General features: G+C 41.6%; 1 protein-coding gene across 1 annotated transcript in view; it reads left to right on the forward strand.

Moving 5' to 3' along the window:
- The window catches only part of ADAM12 (ADAM metallopeptidase domain 12), a 187,412-nt gene that overhangs the window by 8,057 nt on the left and 163,721 nt on the right, over window positions 1–15,634 (forward strand). Inside the window, exon 2 of the mRNA XM_061364101.1 lies at window positions 10,388–10,521. Within this exon, the coding sequence (XP_061220085.1) occupies window positions 10,388–10,521 (134 nt within the window). The remainder of the gene's footprint in view (window positions 1–10,387; window positions 10,522–15,634) is intronic.

Below are 15,634 nucleotides of genomic sequence, written 5' to 3' on the forward strand. Positions count from 1 at the left end.
GGGCACCCTCACAGGGAAGAGCTTCTGCCTAAGAGCTCATCTCAATCCCCCCTTTGTCAGGTTAAAGCCATTCCCCTTGTTTTATCACTACATTCCCTTGTCAAAAGCTTCAGCTTCATGCTGGGATGATGTTGGTTTGATGCAGAGTTAAGATGGGACATCCTTCACTATGGCATCCTAGAAATACCTGAGGGACAGGCATTGTGCAGCCCTCTATTTTTCATCTGGTTTTAATCCTGTTCTGCTTGTTTTCACACTTTAGAATGACTGGGCCAATTTATGTGGTGTCCATCAGGACTTGGAACAGGAGCAAGCTTAAAACAGGATTTACAGCAAGAGGACACAAGTTCTCCTAAGCCGTTATGTCACTTACTTTTCAAAGCTGCTTTGGTTTGAACCTTGCAGTTACAACTTGCCCTCTTCCATGAACTCCCAGCGCTGAGCTCTCCATGAGGAGATCCTGGAATCCATACCCATTGCCTTGTGTGGCAAAATGCCCTCTGGTTCAATGCTTTGCTGCTTTAGTTCTGTCATATTTTGAAACGTTCTCTTCCAGGGAAAAAAAAGGCAACTCTTTGGACTGCTCCTGAATAGTAATTCTTCAGTCAAGCATAACAACATCACAAATGAGGCTGGGCAGCTGTTTCCCAAATACAGTATATGTATATATTCTATACACGCTACCAAGCTTGGTTTTCACCATTTGAAATGTTCTGCAGCCTCCCTGCCCCCTCCTGCAGTCAATGGCAAATGTTGTTCTCAAAACTCCACTTGTCACATTTTGTTCTCAAGAACAGGGAGGATATTGAGATATACTGGCTTCTTTCCTTGAGTGCATTTCAATATGTATTCTGTATAATGAAAGCCCAAATCCTTCTCACATTACTTATGCTTTAATCACACTGTGCTCTCCCAAGATTGCTTTAATCGCATTTGCATCAGCAGGAGTAACTCTGTATGATGAGCAATATTTCATCTGCAAACAGAGGAGACAGATCTTGGGCATGGGAAGAGGAAGGAACTGGCTGTCCTGGATTTGTTACAGTGCAGCTCTCTAGCAAGGAATGGTGTAGCATCCTGATTTGAGAAACTGATATTCAGGAATTAGAAGGAACAAAAGCTATTTTTACAGTTTTCTTGAGGACCTGTCAAGTGTGATAGTTTCCTTTTAATTTTCTAGTAAATGGCTTTTTGGCATGTCTCAACTCCTGAGAAGCGCGATGCTGCTTGGTGCAGCAGACATCATTTTGTCCTTCAGCCATGACATTACCCTATATGAGAACTGAAAAGTTATATAGATATTACACCAATATATAAACCATGTGTGTTAGAAAGACAAGTTCAGTTTTGAAATATTTGACTTAGCTATGCTTTTCACTTTCAATCTGTGCCAAACATGTGCTTGAATGACTGATGGAATCATATGGTTCCCTGAATAAAGCACTTTATTGTGTGCAGACTTAGAGCCTTCCAACAGTTGTATTACAGAAGCTTGAAGATTAAGATGATCCAACTGCTTAGGGGGTATGTTCCACAATGAACATTTTATTTTCCTTCTTCTCCCCTCTCTCTGCCTTTTTCGCCTTAATATGTGTCATTAGTTTATTCAGCTGGTCACGCAGTGACACTGGCTGCAGAGCCTTTGGTGGAGAAGAACAGCGAGTTACCTTCAAACTGAAGCTTTCACTCCCATGTCCATAGTAAAATGTGGAACACATGACTTTTTACATGGAGTTTATGGGATTTCAAGGGAGAGGGATGCAAGGGCTGCTCCTTTTCTCAGATTATTTCATCAGCAGAATTAGATTTAGGAAAGGAATAGCTCATACAAGGACAATTGATGACACGAGATAGCACTTACAATTATAAAACTGCAATATTAAAAAGCATGTTTTTAATGCTGTTTATTTAAAGTGGATCAGTGTGTCTCAAGCTCCTATTTGTCATCTGAGCGGTCAGTGCCTGCTTAGTGTGAAAGATGAAGCGGGCGTCCTGCAAAGTCACACACGGATCAGTTCAAAGTTGACAGGCCTGTCAAGCTGGAGAGGGATATTTTTCCATTAGAAGCAGCAAGTACACAAAATTAACTTCAGAAATGCATGGAGTTGTCTTGCTGCTGCCTGTGCTTGGGCTCATCAAAGGCCTTTGCTGACTTTTGGTGTTTTAAAACTGATGTTCATGAGTAGTAATTTTGCAACATGAAGGAAAAGACATGATTCGAGCTCAAGAAGATCCATGGAACGAGTTGGTTTCTATAAGTTACTTGTGCTCAAATGCCTGAGGGCTTGGGTTTGGGAATAGGGGGAGGAATGAGCAAACAAGTAAAACTTTGTTTTTAGTTAGGTGGCTTGCCTTCTTCTTTAATAATTATTTTCCAGGCAGGCCATGAAAGGAGTGATTTTACTGGATTTTCTTTTTGTGGAGAGAATCAATGTACCGCTTAGATGTGCATGGCTTAGCTGGAAAAATAATTTATGGTTTTGAACTCATAAAACCTTTACTGCGAGAGATAAGAGTTTTATTTAATGCACAGCCCCAGCCTTGCCCAGACTTTTGTGGTTACACACAGCTGAAGGCAGACTCTGTTCTGTGCTGTCTTATTTAAAGCTGTGGAAGGGCTGTTAGTGGAATAACGGGAAGTACCTTATCAGTGTGGTGGAGTTCCTGATTTTTGTCCTTTCTCTGGAGAGGGTGTCTGTGTTTTCAGCTGCTGGTTAGAGTAATGTTTAAGATGGATGGTTGTCTGACTTTAGGGCAAGAGGTTGCTTACGTGATCCTGTGCATGTTTTTGGGCTTGCTTTATCATAGAATGGTTTGGGTTGTAAGGGACATTTAAGATATCTAGTTCCAACCTGCTATTCTTTAACCATTGTGTACTGGAAATATGGTACTGGTTTATTTTGCAGCATTTGCACATTTATCATACTATCATAATTTACATTTGGTTATGTTAATAAGTGACAATTCATTATTTTTCCTGTCTCAGTCAGAATGGATACTGTTCTATAAAGTGTTTTCAGTAAGATTTGTGCCTGGATAGTGTTTAGCTTGGGTAATGTTTTGGCTTTTGCTGGCAGATGGAGTGAAAGAGAGGACTGGAAGCACACATCCCCACTTCTTGGCCAGATACTTGGATAGCTGACACTTCTTTATTGTTTGGCATGATACAGTCTGGGTCCTAATGTTCACAATTTCCATTTAAAGCAAGTTGATTTTTAATTTCAAATTGGTGCATGAGAGCTGGATGTGATCCTCTTTGCTCAGAAGTTGTGCATTGCAATCCTATCCAACTTTATGTATAGCCACTTTAAACTCTTGCCACCTACAAATACATCAGCACCAGCAAGATAAATACCAAGAGGTGTATAAAGCTAAAGGACTATCATGGGTCCTGTCATCTTCAGTTTAGTAGATTATGCAAAATAATTCCTTTAGTTCCCTTCTTGTACTTCAGTCTTTCCACTTCCCTGCTCACCTTGGCAGCCTTTCCAATCCACCAGCTTTGGGCTGAATTAATCCTTCATGAATGCAGGTGGTGAGAAATGCCCACAGGATTCCAAATATGCTTCTATTGCTGACTCAGAAGTAACTTCAACATCTGAACTGGGAACATTTCTTTTTATGCAGCTTTCCAGGGCTGTCTTTGCTTCATGTGATATCAGTGTTATACTGAATAACATACATGGGTCTTTCCATTGTCATTTGCCTTTGAAGACTACCACTTTGAGAAGAAAACTTACTAGTTCTCAGGGGTACAAACCTGCATTCTGTACTGCTTGATTTGATTCCTTTGCTCCAGCCTGCAAGTTATTGGATACTTTGGTAATATTCCTGTCCTCTGTGCAGACATTGTCTTCAAACCTGTTGGAGCACTGGATTGCAGAAGGACACTTGTACACATTGAGTAGAAGTTGCTGATAGAAATAATGAAACTGATCCTAATATTGAACTTCGGTGGAAACCATCCGTTACCTGGCTGGTTAGTGATGTACTTGGTGGGTAGTCTCTATTCCTTACCCAGTACCATCTCCTTCTTATATTTCCTAAGTTCACATCCATGCTGAAGGGTAACTGCTTGGTCCTCCTCTCCATGTGTAAGTTAATTTAATAACTTTAGATTAAGAAGTACTCTTTTGAGTCTGGAGGTGTTAAAATAATCATCCCAAATAAGATGTGGGAGAAAAGCAACTGATCAGAGGGATAAAACTCCTTCCCATCTGATGGGTGCCCCACTGGCAGTGGTGGCTCTGCTGGGATTCCTGCCCAGCTTGCTGGGGCTGGTGGCACAGAGTTGACCCAAGGGGTCCTGGGTTATAGGGGAAGCCATCCGGCAACAGAGCCTATAGGGATGCCCCAGTGCCCTGACACAAAACTAATTGCCAATTGTCCAGTGAGTGCTGGATACATCTATGAGTATAGCTTGTTCTTTACAGCTGGAAATGACCCATCCAAACAATAGATGCCACTGACTGTGAATTAAGCTGAGGAAGCTGAGGAAAATGAGGAAGGAAATGGATAGAGAACACCCTTTTTGTCTTCCACAGCATTGCCAAAGCACTGTGGTGCAGAGCAGTCCTGTTAGCTGTTTTCAGGTTGCAGAAAGATTACTCTTGTCTATTATTCTTTTCTATCCTTAGATTATTCCTGTGCATTGTTGTTTTGTGATAGAGGAAAAAGTAGATAGGCTGTGACTTACAGTTCTGAGCCCATTTGTAATATGAAAGGTAACATAAGGATAATATAATTTAATTTAATTTAGCTTTTTCTTTATTGTCCTGCTTTCGTTATTTTCATAACTTGGCAGTAGCTGCAGTGGGGGAGATGATGGGTGTATGGATGCAGTGTGCTGGGAAGAAGGCTGTGGTCTAGATTGGTAATGGGCATCTCACAGAATCGCTGGGCTAGGCTTTAGTGAGGTGGTGGGGCTGTAAGAGCCCTTGGGTGCCTCAGGACCCTGACAGGATCATGTTAATGTGCATGGAGCAAGATGTGCAGAAGGCATCACCATTGCTGGAAGTGTTCAAAACCATGTAGACGAGGCCCTTAGTGACATGGTTTAATGGTGGTCTTGGGCAGTGTTGGGGAACAGTTGGACTTGGTGATCTTAAAAGTCTTTTCCAACCTGGTTGATTCTGTGATTCTATGATGGAGTCCCAGAAAATACGTGTCCATAATGGGAAGGATGCACAGCCTCATGCATTGGCTTTATTATAAATCTGTATGTTAGTAGATGGATGGTACTTATAAACCATCCCTAGTCAGACTCCTCCCTCTGTGGCATGCCAGGTGAGCATGGAGCAAACCCAGCGCTAGCAGGATGGCAGGGTTGTACAGCAGAGGGGGGGATATTTTCTCTTCTTCCTTCCACTTCATCCCATTTTATCCAAACCCAATCAGTACCGAGAACATTCACCTTTTTATTTATCATAAGGACAAATAAATTGCACTGCCTGACAAAAAGCTTATTAATTTTATGTAAAGACAAATGTGAAGTATGTCTGGGCTTCTTCAGGAGGCAGCAGCCATTGAACAAAGGCATCACATTGCAGTCTTGGAGTTTATTTTGCACGGAGCTCGAAGGAAGTGAAATATAAAGCAAAAAGATGAAAACTGCTCTGAACTTCTTTGCCAACAAGGTTGTGCGATACTGTGCAAAGAAGGAAAGTTGCAGAAGTACATGGCAGGTGAAGAATATTTAAGCCACACAAAAGCCACTGACAGGTAACACCGACTCATCTCACGAGTTGTACAAAGCATCTTTTATATTGCTGGAAAAAAGAAGAATAAGGTATGCTGCATCAGCCTGTGGGCTGCTTGTGGATCAAAAGCGTTACCTTCAGTGCAGGATGAAAATAGAAAACAGATAGACACAACTGTGAAGTTTTTCATGTGAAAAAGTGGGAGACGAGCTTGCGTCAGGAAGAATGGGACAGAATTTCACTGAAATGGGAAATAAGTAGGTGAGTAAGTAGGTGCATGTGACACAAGAGATAGGAAACCTGGCTCTAATAGAAGTTTCTGGTGATACAGATGGCCTGATTTTCATCCTCTCTCATGACACGTTACCAACATCTCAATTCTCTGATTTCAATTATTACACTATTTATATTGCTGTAACACCGAAAGTCCCCATAGAGAAGAGGCCTCATTATTAATGTAATGCAAACAAATCTAATGGTCCCAGCTTCAAAGAAATCGTAATGAAAATGGGTAAAGGGGGTGAAGAGTGGCAGAGAGGAAATACCAGCATGTCTGTGTGCATGAAGAACTGCAGCACTGGGAGCTCACGGGGTGTGATCAGGGTGATGGAAACCCTTCATTAGTGCAGATGTCCAGTCCCGTCCCATCGCGCTCCTTTCCTGGTGCCCCTCAGATGCTCTTTGGAAGGTCTGGGCTTATGCTTGGAGGTGGGTGGCCTGACACCAGCAGAAGAGAACTGGGAGTGTGTTTTCCTCAGCCATTGTGCAAGAGACTGGGTGAAATATCCTTCACTGGGATAAATTCATTGGTGTTTCTGGCTTTAGGGCTCTGTGTGCCAAAGCTGTCCCACCTCTGTACCTCTCCAGAAGACCAAACTCAGGGCTATTCTGAGTCTGCATATCTGTTCGTCCCATTGTTTTAAAGTTTCTTGCATACTTCAATATCTATGCCTATCTTTTGGGTTTTTTTCCCCTCTTCTCATGTATTTTACAAGGCTTTTTTTCTCCTGACTTCCTCTTCCCATGTCTCTTATGTCCATGTCCTGTTGTCCAGTCAGGCCCTTCAGATGCTATCATCTTTCCCACCCCACATGGACATGCGTGGGTCACTCTTCCTTGACTGTGATCCCTTATTTCTTGCAATGTGTTCTTGGAAGCTTTGCAACCAGGCTGCAGAATCCTATTTAAAGGATTCACCTTTTTATTTTCCTCTTACTTTTAAATTTAAAGATTGATCTAGAGTTTATCAGTAATAATGTTTTCTTCATTTTGAAGTCTTTCAGAAATATACATATGGTGTAAATATAATAACCTTAAACCAGAAAACCGCTGTTATTTGGTTTACAAAAGTAACTGTAATGTGCGTGTATCACACTGAGGACAAGCAAGTGCATAACGTTAAGCATGTGCCCCAGTGCTTATCAGCATGAGGCCCTATGGCTGGGCTGCGGAGCTTTCTCTGCCCTCTGCAGAAAGCTGTGATTTCTATCAATCACACCCAATCATTTAAATGAAAGCATTCAGATAAGCAGCAGAATATTTAGCTGAAGGAAAGCACCAAGACAGAAATTGATCTTGTGTTTTATAAATGCTACGGCTTCAGAAGACTTTGCAAGCCCTAAAGCTTGTCTGGTTTGTTTCCACCCCAATAAATTATCTTTTCCAATAAAGATATAACTGCTGCCTATAAACCTGTCTTGATGTCTGTCTCCAGACTATCAACACTTCTGCACAATATGCATTTTCAGTGTGCAGATAAATAAGCATGTGTGTAAGATTAAACTTGCTCATTGTAACCACACTTTGTTATGCACCCCAGACATTACTTTGTCCTGATGGAATAGGAATAAGAGGGGTGAAATTGAACTGCACCCTGTGTAGATATTATTCTCTTTTCCCATTATATTTTTATAGCAGTTGCACTTCCTTGACCATGCCATGTAATGAGGGAATAACACATAGCATCCTGGGATGGTTTGGGTTGGAAGGAACCTTAAAGCTCATCCATTTCCACCTTCCACTGGAGCAGCTTGCTCCAAGCCCCTGTGTCCAACCAGGCCTTGAACACTGCCAGGGATGGGGCAGCCACAGCTTCTCTGAATAAACTCTGCTAGGGCCTCACCACCCTCATAGTGAATAATGCTCATGAATGCTGATCCCTTCCCCTCTCCTTTTTCTTGTGTTTTGGGAAATGTTGTGATATTAGTGCTTTGCAGAATTAATAAGAAAGGCAACTTGCACACATAGGAATACCAGGAAGACTTTGATGCTTCTTCCTATGTAGCTGCAGTTCCACGCTAAGGCTGTGTGGAAGTGATGTAGACAGTGCATTTGTGGGAAGAAAAGGATGCTCATTGGGTTAGATCTCACGAAACTTTCAGAATGCGAATCCTACAAAGTAATAGAAGGGTCAGAGTAATTTAATTCATAGAGTTCAGACTGCTTTAGTAAGCCAAAAAAAAAAAGATGAGGGCTAGAGCCAAACTTTTCTCATTTCCCTGAGATGTGCTTCGTAAATTTCTGTTCTGTGCAGGCAGCTTCATGCCTGGTAATCAGAATAAAGAGGTTCTGTCTAGACCCCTGTAGACAGATGAGATGGTATCTCGTACTCCTCTACTGGGGCAAACCCAATTGTGTGTATTGTTTGACCATCTTTTCCAAGGGCTGACACTGTCTCCTGCCAGATCCCTGTCGCTTGGGCTAGGGCTCTGCTGAGGGTTAGGTTCACTACAGGAAAACCCATATGACAAGCAACTTTCCTCTTTCCAGGATACTTTCTCATTTTATCTTGGCACTTTATAGGTGCTTTAGGGGAAGTGTCATATTTTTACAAGCGTGCTGGAAAATACTGGACTTGTTTTTCTCTCGTTGGCTTAAACGTAATGACTGTATAGATGGTTTTAATTGTAACAATGACTAAATTGGGGTCATTCTGCTCAAAACATAGCTCTGGAACCTCAGAGAGTGTTAGGTACCAGACAGCAGGTCAGGTTGGTGGGATGGCAAGTACTGAGCACTGAGCTGTGTGGGCAGGTTGACTCCACAGGGATCCTTTCACTCCAACACCTAGTTCAGCCCTGAGCCATGGTTCAGCTGCTAAAACACCACTCCACCACCTTTCCTCTTCACCTCCTAGCCCCAAGGCAATGGGGGGAAGGAGGAAGAAAGGCAAGACTGGCTTTCCTCCATCTTAATGGAAGATGGACTCACATTTAGAGCCCCTTCAAAGACTCAGATCTCATCCTCAGGGGGTCCAAGTGCACCAGAATGCTTAGTGTGGAGTTAGGTCAAGCATGTGTGAATCCCCACTGGTGTTTTAACTGCCCCACAGCGCCTGAAAGCCATCTTTGTCTTCTCTTTAAGATTTATTCTCAATCCCATTTCCAGCTCTTGTCCCATGACACTGTTTTTAAGACTTTGCTTTGACGGGCACAGTACCATTCGTATGTTTAGTGAGAGGAAAAACACTTGATAAATGTTGCATGCAAATGGCTTTTTGACACTGTGGTATGAATTGAAGTCGTCTGACTGTGTAGGAGTAGAGCATTAATTCAGTGAGAGTTTATATTCCTCTCCAGACTTTCCCCCCCTCCAAATGCACTAATGACAATGCACCAATGACAATGTGCATCCGTGATGTTAGGGGGCTGTTGGTACTTTGTGACTTCCTTACATGTCCATGCTGTGGCTGCTAAGTAAATATTCAGTCTGTTGTATACAGTTCAGGCTAGTTAAAATGGAGTACAGCCGTACGCTTCTGTGTTTAGCAGAGTAAGATGGTGCTTTAAGAAGTGTTTGGGGTTTCATAAAATACCAAAGACTACACATGGTAAATCTGCTGTGTGTCATAAACCCAGAGCCTTTCAGGAGTGGGTTGTTGCATCCATGCTGTAACTCCAGCTTGTGAAGTGTGAGGACCAGCTGACCCCATCACAGGAATGGGAAGGACATGAGGAAAATCTTGGGTTTCTGTTTGTCCTTAGGGAGCCTGTGTCAAGCAACTGCAGGGTTTGTTCATCCCAGGGTGATTTAAGGCTCTAGTGACACTCGCAAGGGCACCATCCCTCTTCCAATCACCACTTCCGCTTTGAATCTGATCCAGTGCGACTGTATCTTGGAAGAGGGATGAGGCGAAGAGGGATTGGGGAGTGGAATGATCAAGGCTAATTTCTCACCTTAATTAGAGAAACACAGTCCTGATAAAATCTTATCTCTTAAATCCCTGCAGCTTTCTTACCCTCTTAATGATGACACTGAAAAGACAAGACACCCTCTGCATTCCCTCCTGCTGTCGTCTTCAATGGAGAAAATAAATCCAAACTCTAATGTGATTTTTAATGTAACACTTTAAATAGCGGTGCCTATATCTCTTCAGCTGTTTTTAGTTGAGTCTTGCACCCCAGTTCCTTATCTTTGCATCTTGGTATCTCTGCTCCTTACGTGCAGTCTCTGTCTTCTGCTGCTGCAGAAGTGCACATCTAATGAGCCTCAACACTTCTCTCCCAGAATCCCAGCTCTCTTGGAAATACGTGTAGGTTTGGACTCTGAGAATATGACCCCACAATGTTTTAATGCTCAGGTCTTTTCCCGAAGTATTTCCTTTCAAAATATACTGCCAGGTCCCTTAAATGACAAGGCTCATGTTGTCAGATTCCTGACTAATATGAAGTACTTCTCCCTGTCCTTAGGTGACAATGTGGACAGCAAATTGGAATCCTCAAGACAGCAGATGCCAAAGGACCAGTCAAAAGATTACGAGATAACAATTCCCTTCCTTTTGAATGGAGAACAGTGGAGACCAGTAAATGGCATTTATTCAAAGGTTAGTCTTCATTTTGCCTGTTATTTTCTTCTAAGGTATATAACAATGGGAAGGCTTTAGGGGGAACTAAACACACTTACTTCATCATACTGGTTGTAAGAGTGTTTTTTGTGGAGTCTGTTGCCTAAAACTGTTACTTACTTAATTGAAGAAATTGGTTGAAATTAATACCTTTTTACTGTAAAGTGGCATTCTTATTCCTGATGGCAGAAATGGAAGCTTGAAGTGAAACAATTCGTCTAACGAGGTTAACACACATTGCCTGAGATTGTATCATGCAACAGCAAAATAGCCCCAAACTGAGGGATGGACAAATATAACAAATGCATTTGTTTCACTAAATGCAGTCTGACAGCAAGAAATCTAAGGAAAAGTGGAAATAATGTTGCTTTGTTGGCTGCAGCCTGAGGCATTATCTGGAGCCCCTCATGGGAAATGGCCCCCAAATGCCATCCTGTGTATTGCAGGGGGGATCAGGAGTAAGTCTCCCTTGAAATCAAGGAATCACGTAATGGTTTGGGTTGGAAAAGACCTTAAAGATCATCTTGTTCCAACCCCCTGCCTCCTTTCACGCTCTGCTTTCTCTCTGCCTAACAAGGGGATAATCTGTCACTGCCTCTGACTAAGCAGAGATTGTTTCCTCCTCTTGACAGGCCCTGATAAGCGTTCCTCCTTTCTTCCCCTCAGTCATTGGCAGATAATGTGGGTAGCTGTTTTTTAAGAGAGAAGGGCTGTTTTCTGTCTCCTTGGTCTCCTACTTGAAGTATGAAGACAGGTTTTTGTTGTTTAGTATCACCAAAGATGTCATGGGAATCTCTTATCCAACCTTTCTGACATGGGTCCCGTTTCATTCCAGCTTTTTTATACTGTTCTGTTAATTGTCAGAATGAGGAGAATAAAGATACATTTTCAGATAGGTCTCAAAGAAGAGGGGGGGATCAAAACCATCAAACACAAGCAATGCAGCCCATTAGAAACAGCTTTCTTTACTACACTGGGAAAGTGTTTCATGGAGAAGTCGTACTTGACTGTTGCCTCTGCTTGTGGGATGTGGTTTTGGATCTCTCTGCTGATTGACAGAAGTAGGTGTGAAAAGAGATTTCAAAAAAAGGGATCTAACTTTTAAAGAACCTTATCTGAATTAAAACTTTGCTTCCTTTTTTCTTTTTCTTTCCTAAGTTGGGAAAGAAGGGCCAGTCCCAGTTCTGAATATCTGCAGTGATGAAAGGGATATCATTGTGGGTGTAGGATGGCTTATCCTAGAGAGATAACACAGATGGCTTGGTCCTAGATGTATGTGCAACCCTATTTTTAGAGAATTTAATTAGAAACAGGCATTCTCCATATAGAGTTCTTTTAGCTACTACTCACTGTAGCTTTCTGAAAGAGTTACAACAGAGTATCTTTATGTGAGTAATGATAATGTGATTTATATCATTAATTTGTTTCCCAGAATTACTTTCAGTTTAAGATGAACGTTAGAAAAGATTTGTGGTTTGGTAGAAGGTGCTGTCTCAGCACCTTTTTTCTTTGAATACTTATTTTCCATGGAAACTGTTATAAATTAAACACACAAAAGTGCAGATCAGGCTGTGAGAAGAACAACAGCATTAAAGCAGTAGAAGAGAAGAGTAATGAATAGCTTGTCACACAAATATTGATCAAAAGCACAGAAGTTAAATACTGTTGTAGTTGATGGTTAAATAGGACCTATTGTTCTTCCACTCATTTTAAAGTGTTCCTTTTTATTTCAATTTTATATAAAGTAAAAATAAAGTATGCAGTGCTGTGTACTTGTAACCAGGGGAATGGTATTTCAATAGACTGTAGTAAAATAAATAATGTGGTGGCTATAAAAATGCCAAAGTATTAAAGTTATTTGTGTTTGGATAATTACCTTGCAATGATAAACCCATTCTCCAGTCCTTTGCTTGTAAATATTCCTGCTTAACAATTAGTCTCAGAGCCCCCACTCATCATTTAGCGCTGTATATTCTCGCTTTCCCATCTTGAAGATAAAACTCTCCTTTTATTTACCCCAGGAGCCATGGCAATATCTATTGGAATATCTCATTTGGAGTCTGTCAGGAATTATTATTAAGCTAATGACTTCCTCTTTGAGGGCCATAGATGCAGTACACTGTGCAGAGCACGAACAAGAAAGCTGGACATATTCTCCTGTCTATTTACACCAACACACAGATGTGTTCACCAGCAGCAAGAAAATCACATTTGCTGAGAACAAATAACATGAATGTTACTTGGCTATAACTTGGCTTAACTTTAGTACAGTCAGGGTGTATTCTTTCAAGGACATCTAATGATTTAGGTACTCCCTAAGAATGACAGTTCAAATTAATGGCAGGAAAAGTCCAGTTTTAAAATCAGACATGTAATTAAATTATATTTAAATAATTTGGGCTTCCCTAAGCATAAATGCAGTGGTTTGTATCTATAGAGAACCTCTCTTTTACTGGGCAGATCAATTTTCACCCCACCCTAAGTCAAAGCTGTAATCAGACCAAGGCTGGGATTTCATTGTGGTAGTATTATTGCAGAAATGCTTTTGCTTCTTTCTTGTTTAAAAAGGGGCATATGCTCATGCAAACACTTCATCTAGTGAAGCACATTTAAACATGAAAATAAAGAGAAGTTACCATGTATGAATTACTATGAGTTACTATGAAGTCCATGTTTTTACAACTGCATGATGCTGTTCATCTAGTTAGTTTTGTTGAACTCAAAAGGTTTAGATCATTTTCAGATTCATTTAAATAGTGCCCAGTTACATTCTTGTATTAACTGGATATGATATTCAGTTGCTAATCCTGAACATGCTGCTAAGATTAGTGGTTACTATTTTGAGGATCCAGTTGTTGCTAGTCAGGGCTACTGATGAGTAACTGTATTTGTGGGTGGGTGATGGTGAAATCAGGATCGTGAAGTGCACAACATTGCTCTCTGCTTTCAAACTATGGATGCCCATACTCGGTGCAGATGTGATTTCCGTCTTTGCTGAAGTGCTGTATGCATTACAGAATGTGTTGATAGGTCATTATACATTGCAGCTCCAGCTCTCCTTCCACTTCATCCTCATTTGTTCATCCTTTTGCATTCCGTGTTGATGGTTGTTTTCTAGCACTCGGTTTCAAACCCAAGAGGGTTGGGTTCTGTTTTGCTTAAATTTTCCTAGGGTTTGAAGAAAATTGTTTCATTTTTATATTATTTAAGTGCAAGAAAATTGCTCTTTTCCCTGCATGTTTCCAGTTGAATATTTTTCTTCAAACTTGGCTGGAGATTTGCAAATCAAGCCAAGTTTGATGAGAGTTGGGTAAGTGAAGTCTGAGTACACAGAACACTTTAGGGAAGATTTTTCGAAGACCATCTGTTTGGCTTCAGCTTTTATCCTCACACCCTGTTCGGGACGCACACTGGTTAATGTGTGCCAGATCCTGCTTCACAGGAGCTGTCGGTCAGGTAACATTGGTTGTGTTAGACCAGAGCCTGAAACACGTTGTCTTCTCTTGGAGAGACAAGCCCCAGGCAGGAAGCATTTCACATGGGCATTAAGGGTTTCTTGGCTCCCTTTCTATGTTTAAAAGGTCATAACTGTGGGGAAACACTGCCTGCCAGAGACCATCCAGGGCAGACATATAATAGCTGTAATGCTGGGAGGGATCCCAGCGTGGCATTGCCCTGAGCTGACATTCATTCTCCCAGAGTGACACACTCCATTAATGAAGTTGGCTTTGGATCCAGGGTTTAGTCCAGACCTTAAAATGCATTAAGTTTCTGGGAAACCGAAAGCATTTTGTGCATATATGATGCGATCAATTATGTGAGTAAACATAAGAGTCCTCTGATTGTGGCATCTGTCACCCAGGTATGGGGCTTTTCTCTACTCTTGGCTGTGCAAGATCTGTGAATGCCATTGCTGGCCCCTGGAAGGACTCAGATATAATCATGAAGCTGATAAAGTGCTTTGAAAGATTTAATCTCCTGTGGTTTCTAAAAGCACACAAGCAAGTTAGATGCAACTTCTTACTGGGTGATGCTTTACATCTTTTGATGCTTATGCACATACTTTGGTAATTCTGATCTCTGTGTCCATTTGAGTGCAGTATTAAACTGCTCCATACATAGGCGTACGCTCCATCAGGCTATGATTGCCATATGTGAAGACAAATTTTAATGTAGCTGAACATGGGCAGGTTTTGAAGGACCTGAAACCAGCCAACACATGGAGCTGAGTGTGGTTTCTTCACTAAGAAAGTGGTGAGGCATTGGGATGGGTTGCCCAGAGAAGCTGTGGCTGCCCCGTCTCTGGCAGTGTTCAAGGCCAGGTTGGACACAGGGGCTTGGAGCAAGCTGCTCCAGTGGAAGGTGGAACTGGGTGAACTTCAAGGTCCCTTCCCAAACCATTCTGTGATTCTGTGGTTTCTGAAGCACTGCATGAGGAGCTGGAAAGCACTGAAATACTTTAGGTTGCTTTGTGTTTGCAAGTTGCCAGTCCAGGTTGCTTTCAAATGATGTGATCACTTTGGTTTTTTATCATTACATTTGGGTGATGTTTAGAGGAATGAGCACATTTTGCTGTATAACTTCTTTAAAATAATTAACTATGAGAAAGTAGATGCACACAATGGAGTCAATGGATTAGAATCATAGAGTCTATTAAGGTAGAAGCATAAATCTATTAAGGGATATAAATCTATTAAGGGATTAGACCCTTAACACACTGGAATCACAGTGAATCTCACTTGGCTTTTTGAAAGTATTGCCTCTGCCTCTGTATATAAAAAGTATATTGGAAAAGCAATCTCTCCCCAGCATTCAGAGAGTTGGACCTCTTGTTCAGCAGTGAATGATGGATGGCTTTCCACACACCAGAGTGTGGATCTGTTGCTATTGGGGTTAGAGACAAGCAGAGGAAAATAAAGATGCTCATGGTGGGCAGAGAGGACGGGAGGACCTGCAGAGGGTTCCTTGATGAAGAACAGCTACGACTGCAGCACCAATGACTTTTAAATCCAAATAAATCAGAAATCTGTCTTTCCTTGGAGGAGGGGGCAATGGATTCAGAGAACATTAAAACTGCTCCACCTAATTTAAG

Source organism: Neopsephotus bourkii, unplaced genomic scaffold, assembly GCF_033783945.1.
Source record: "Neopsephotus bourkii isolate Nb327-2 ecotype Australia unplaced genomic scaffold, CSIRO-AGI_Nbou_v1 NB_1189, whole genome shotgun sequence".
Classification (NCBI taxonomy): domain Eukaryota; kingdom Metazoa; phylum Chordata; class Aves; order Psittaciformes; family Psittacidae; genus Neopsephotus; species Neopsephotus bourkii.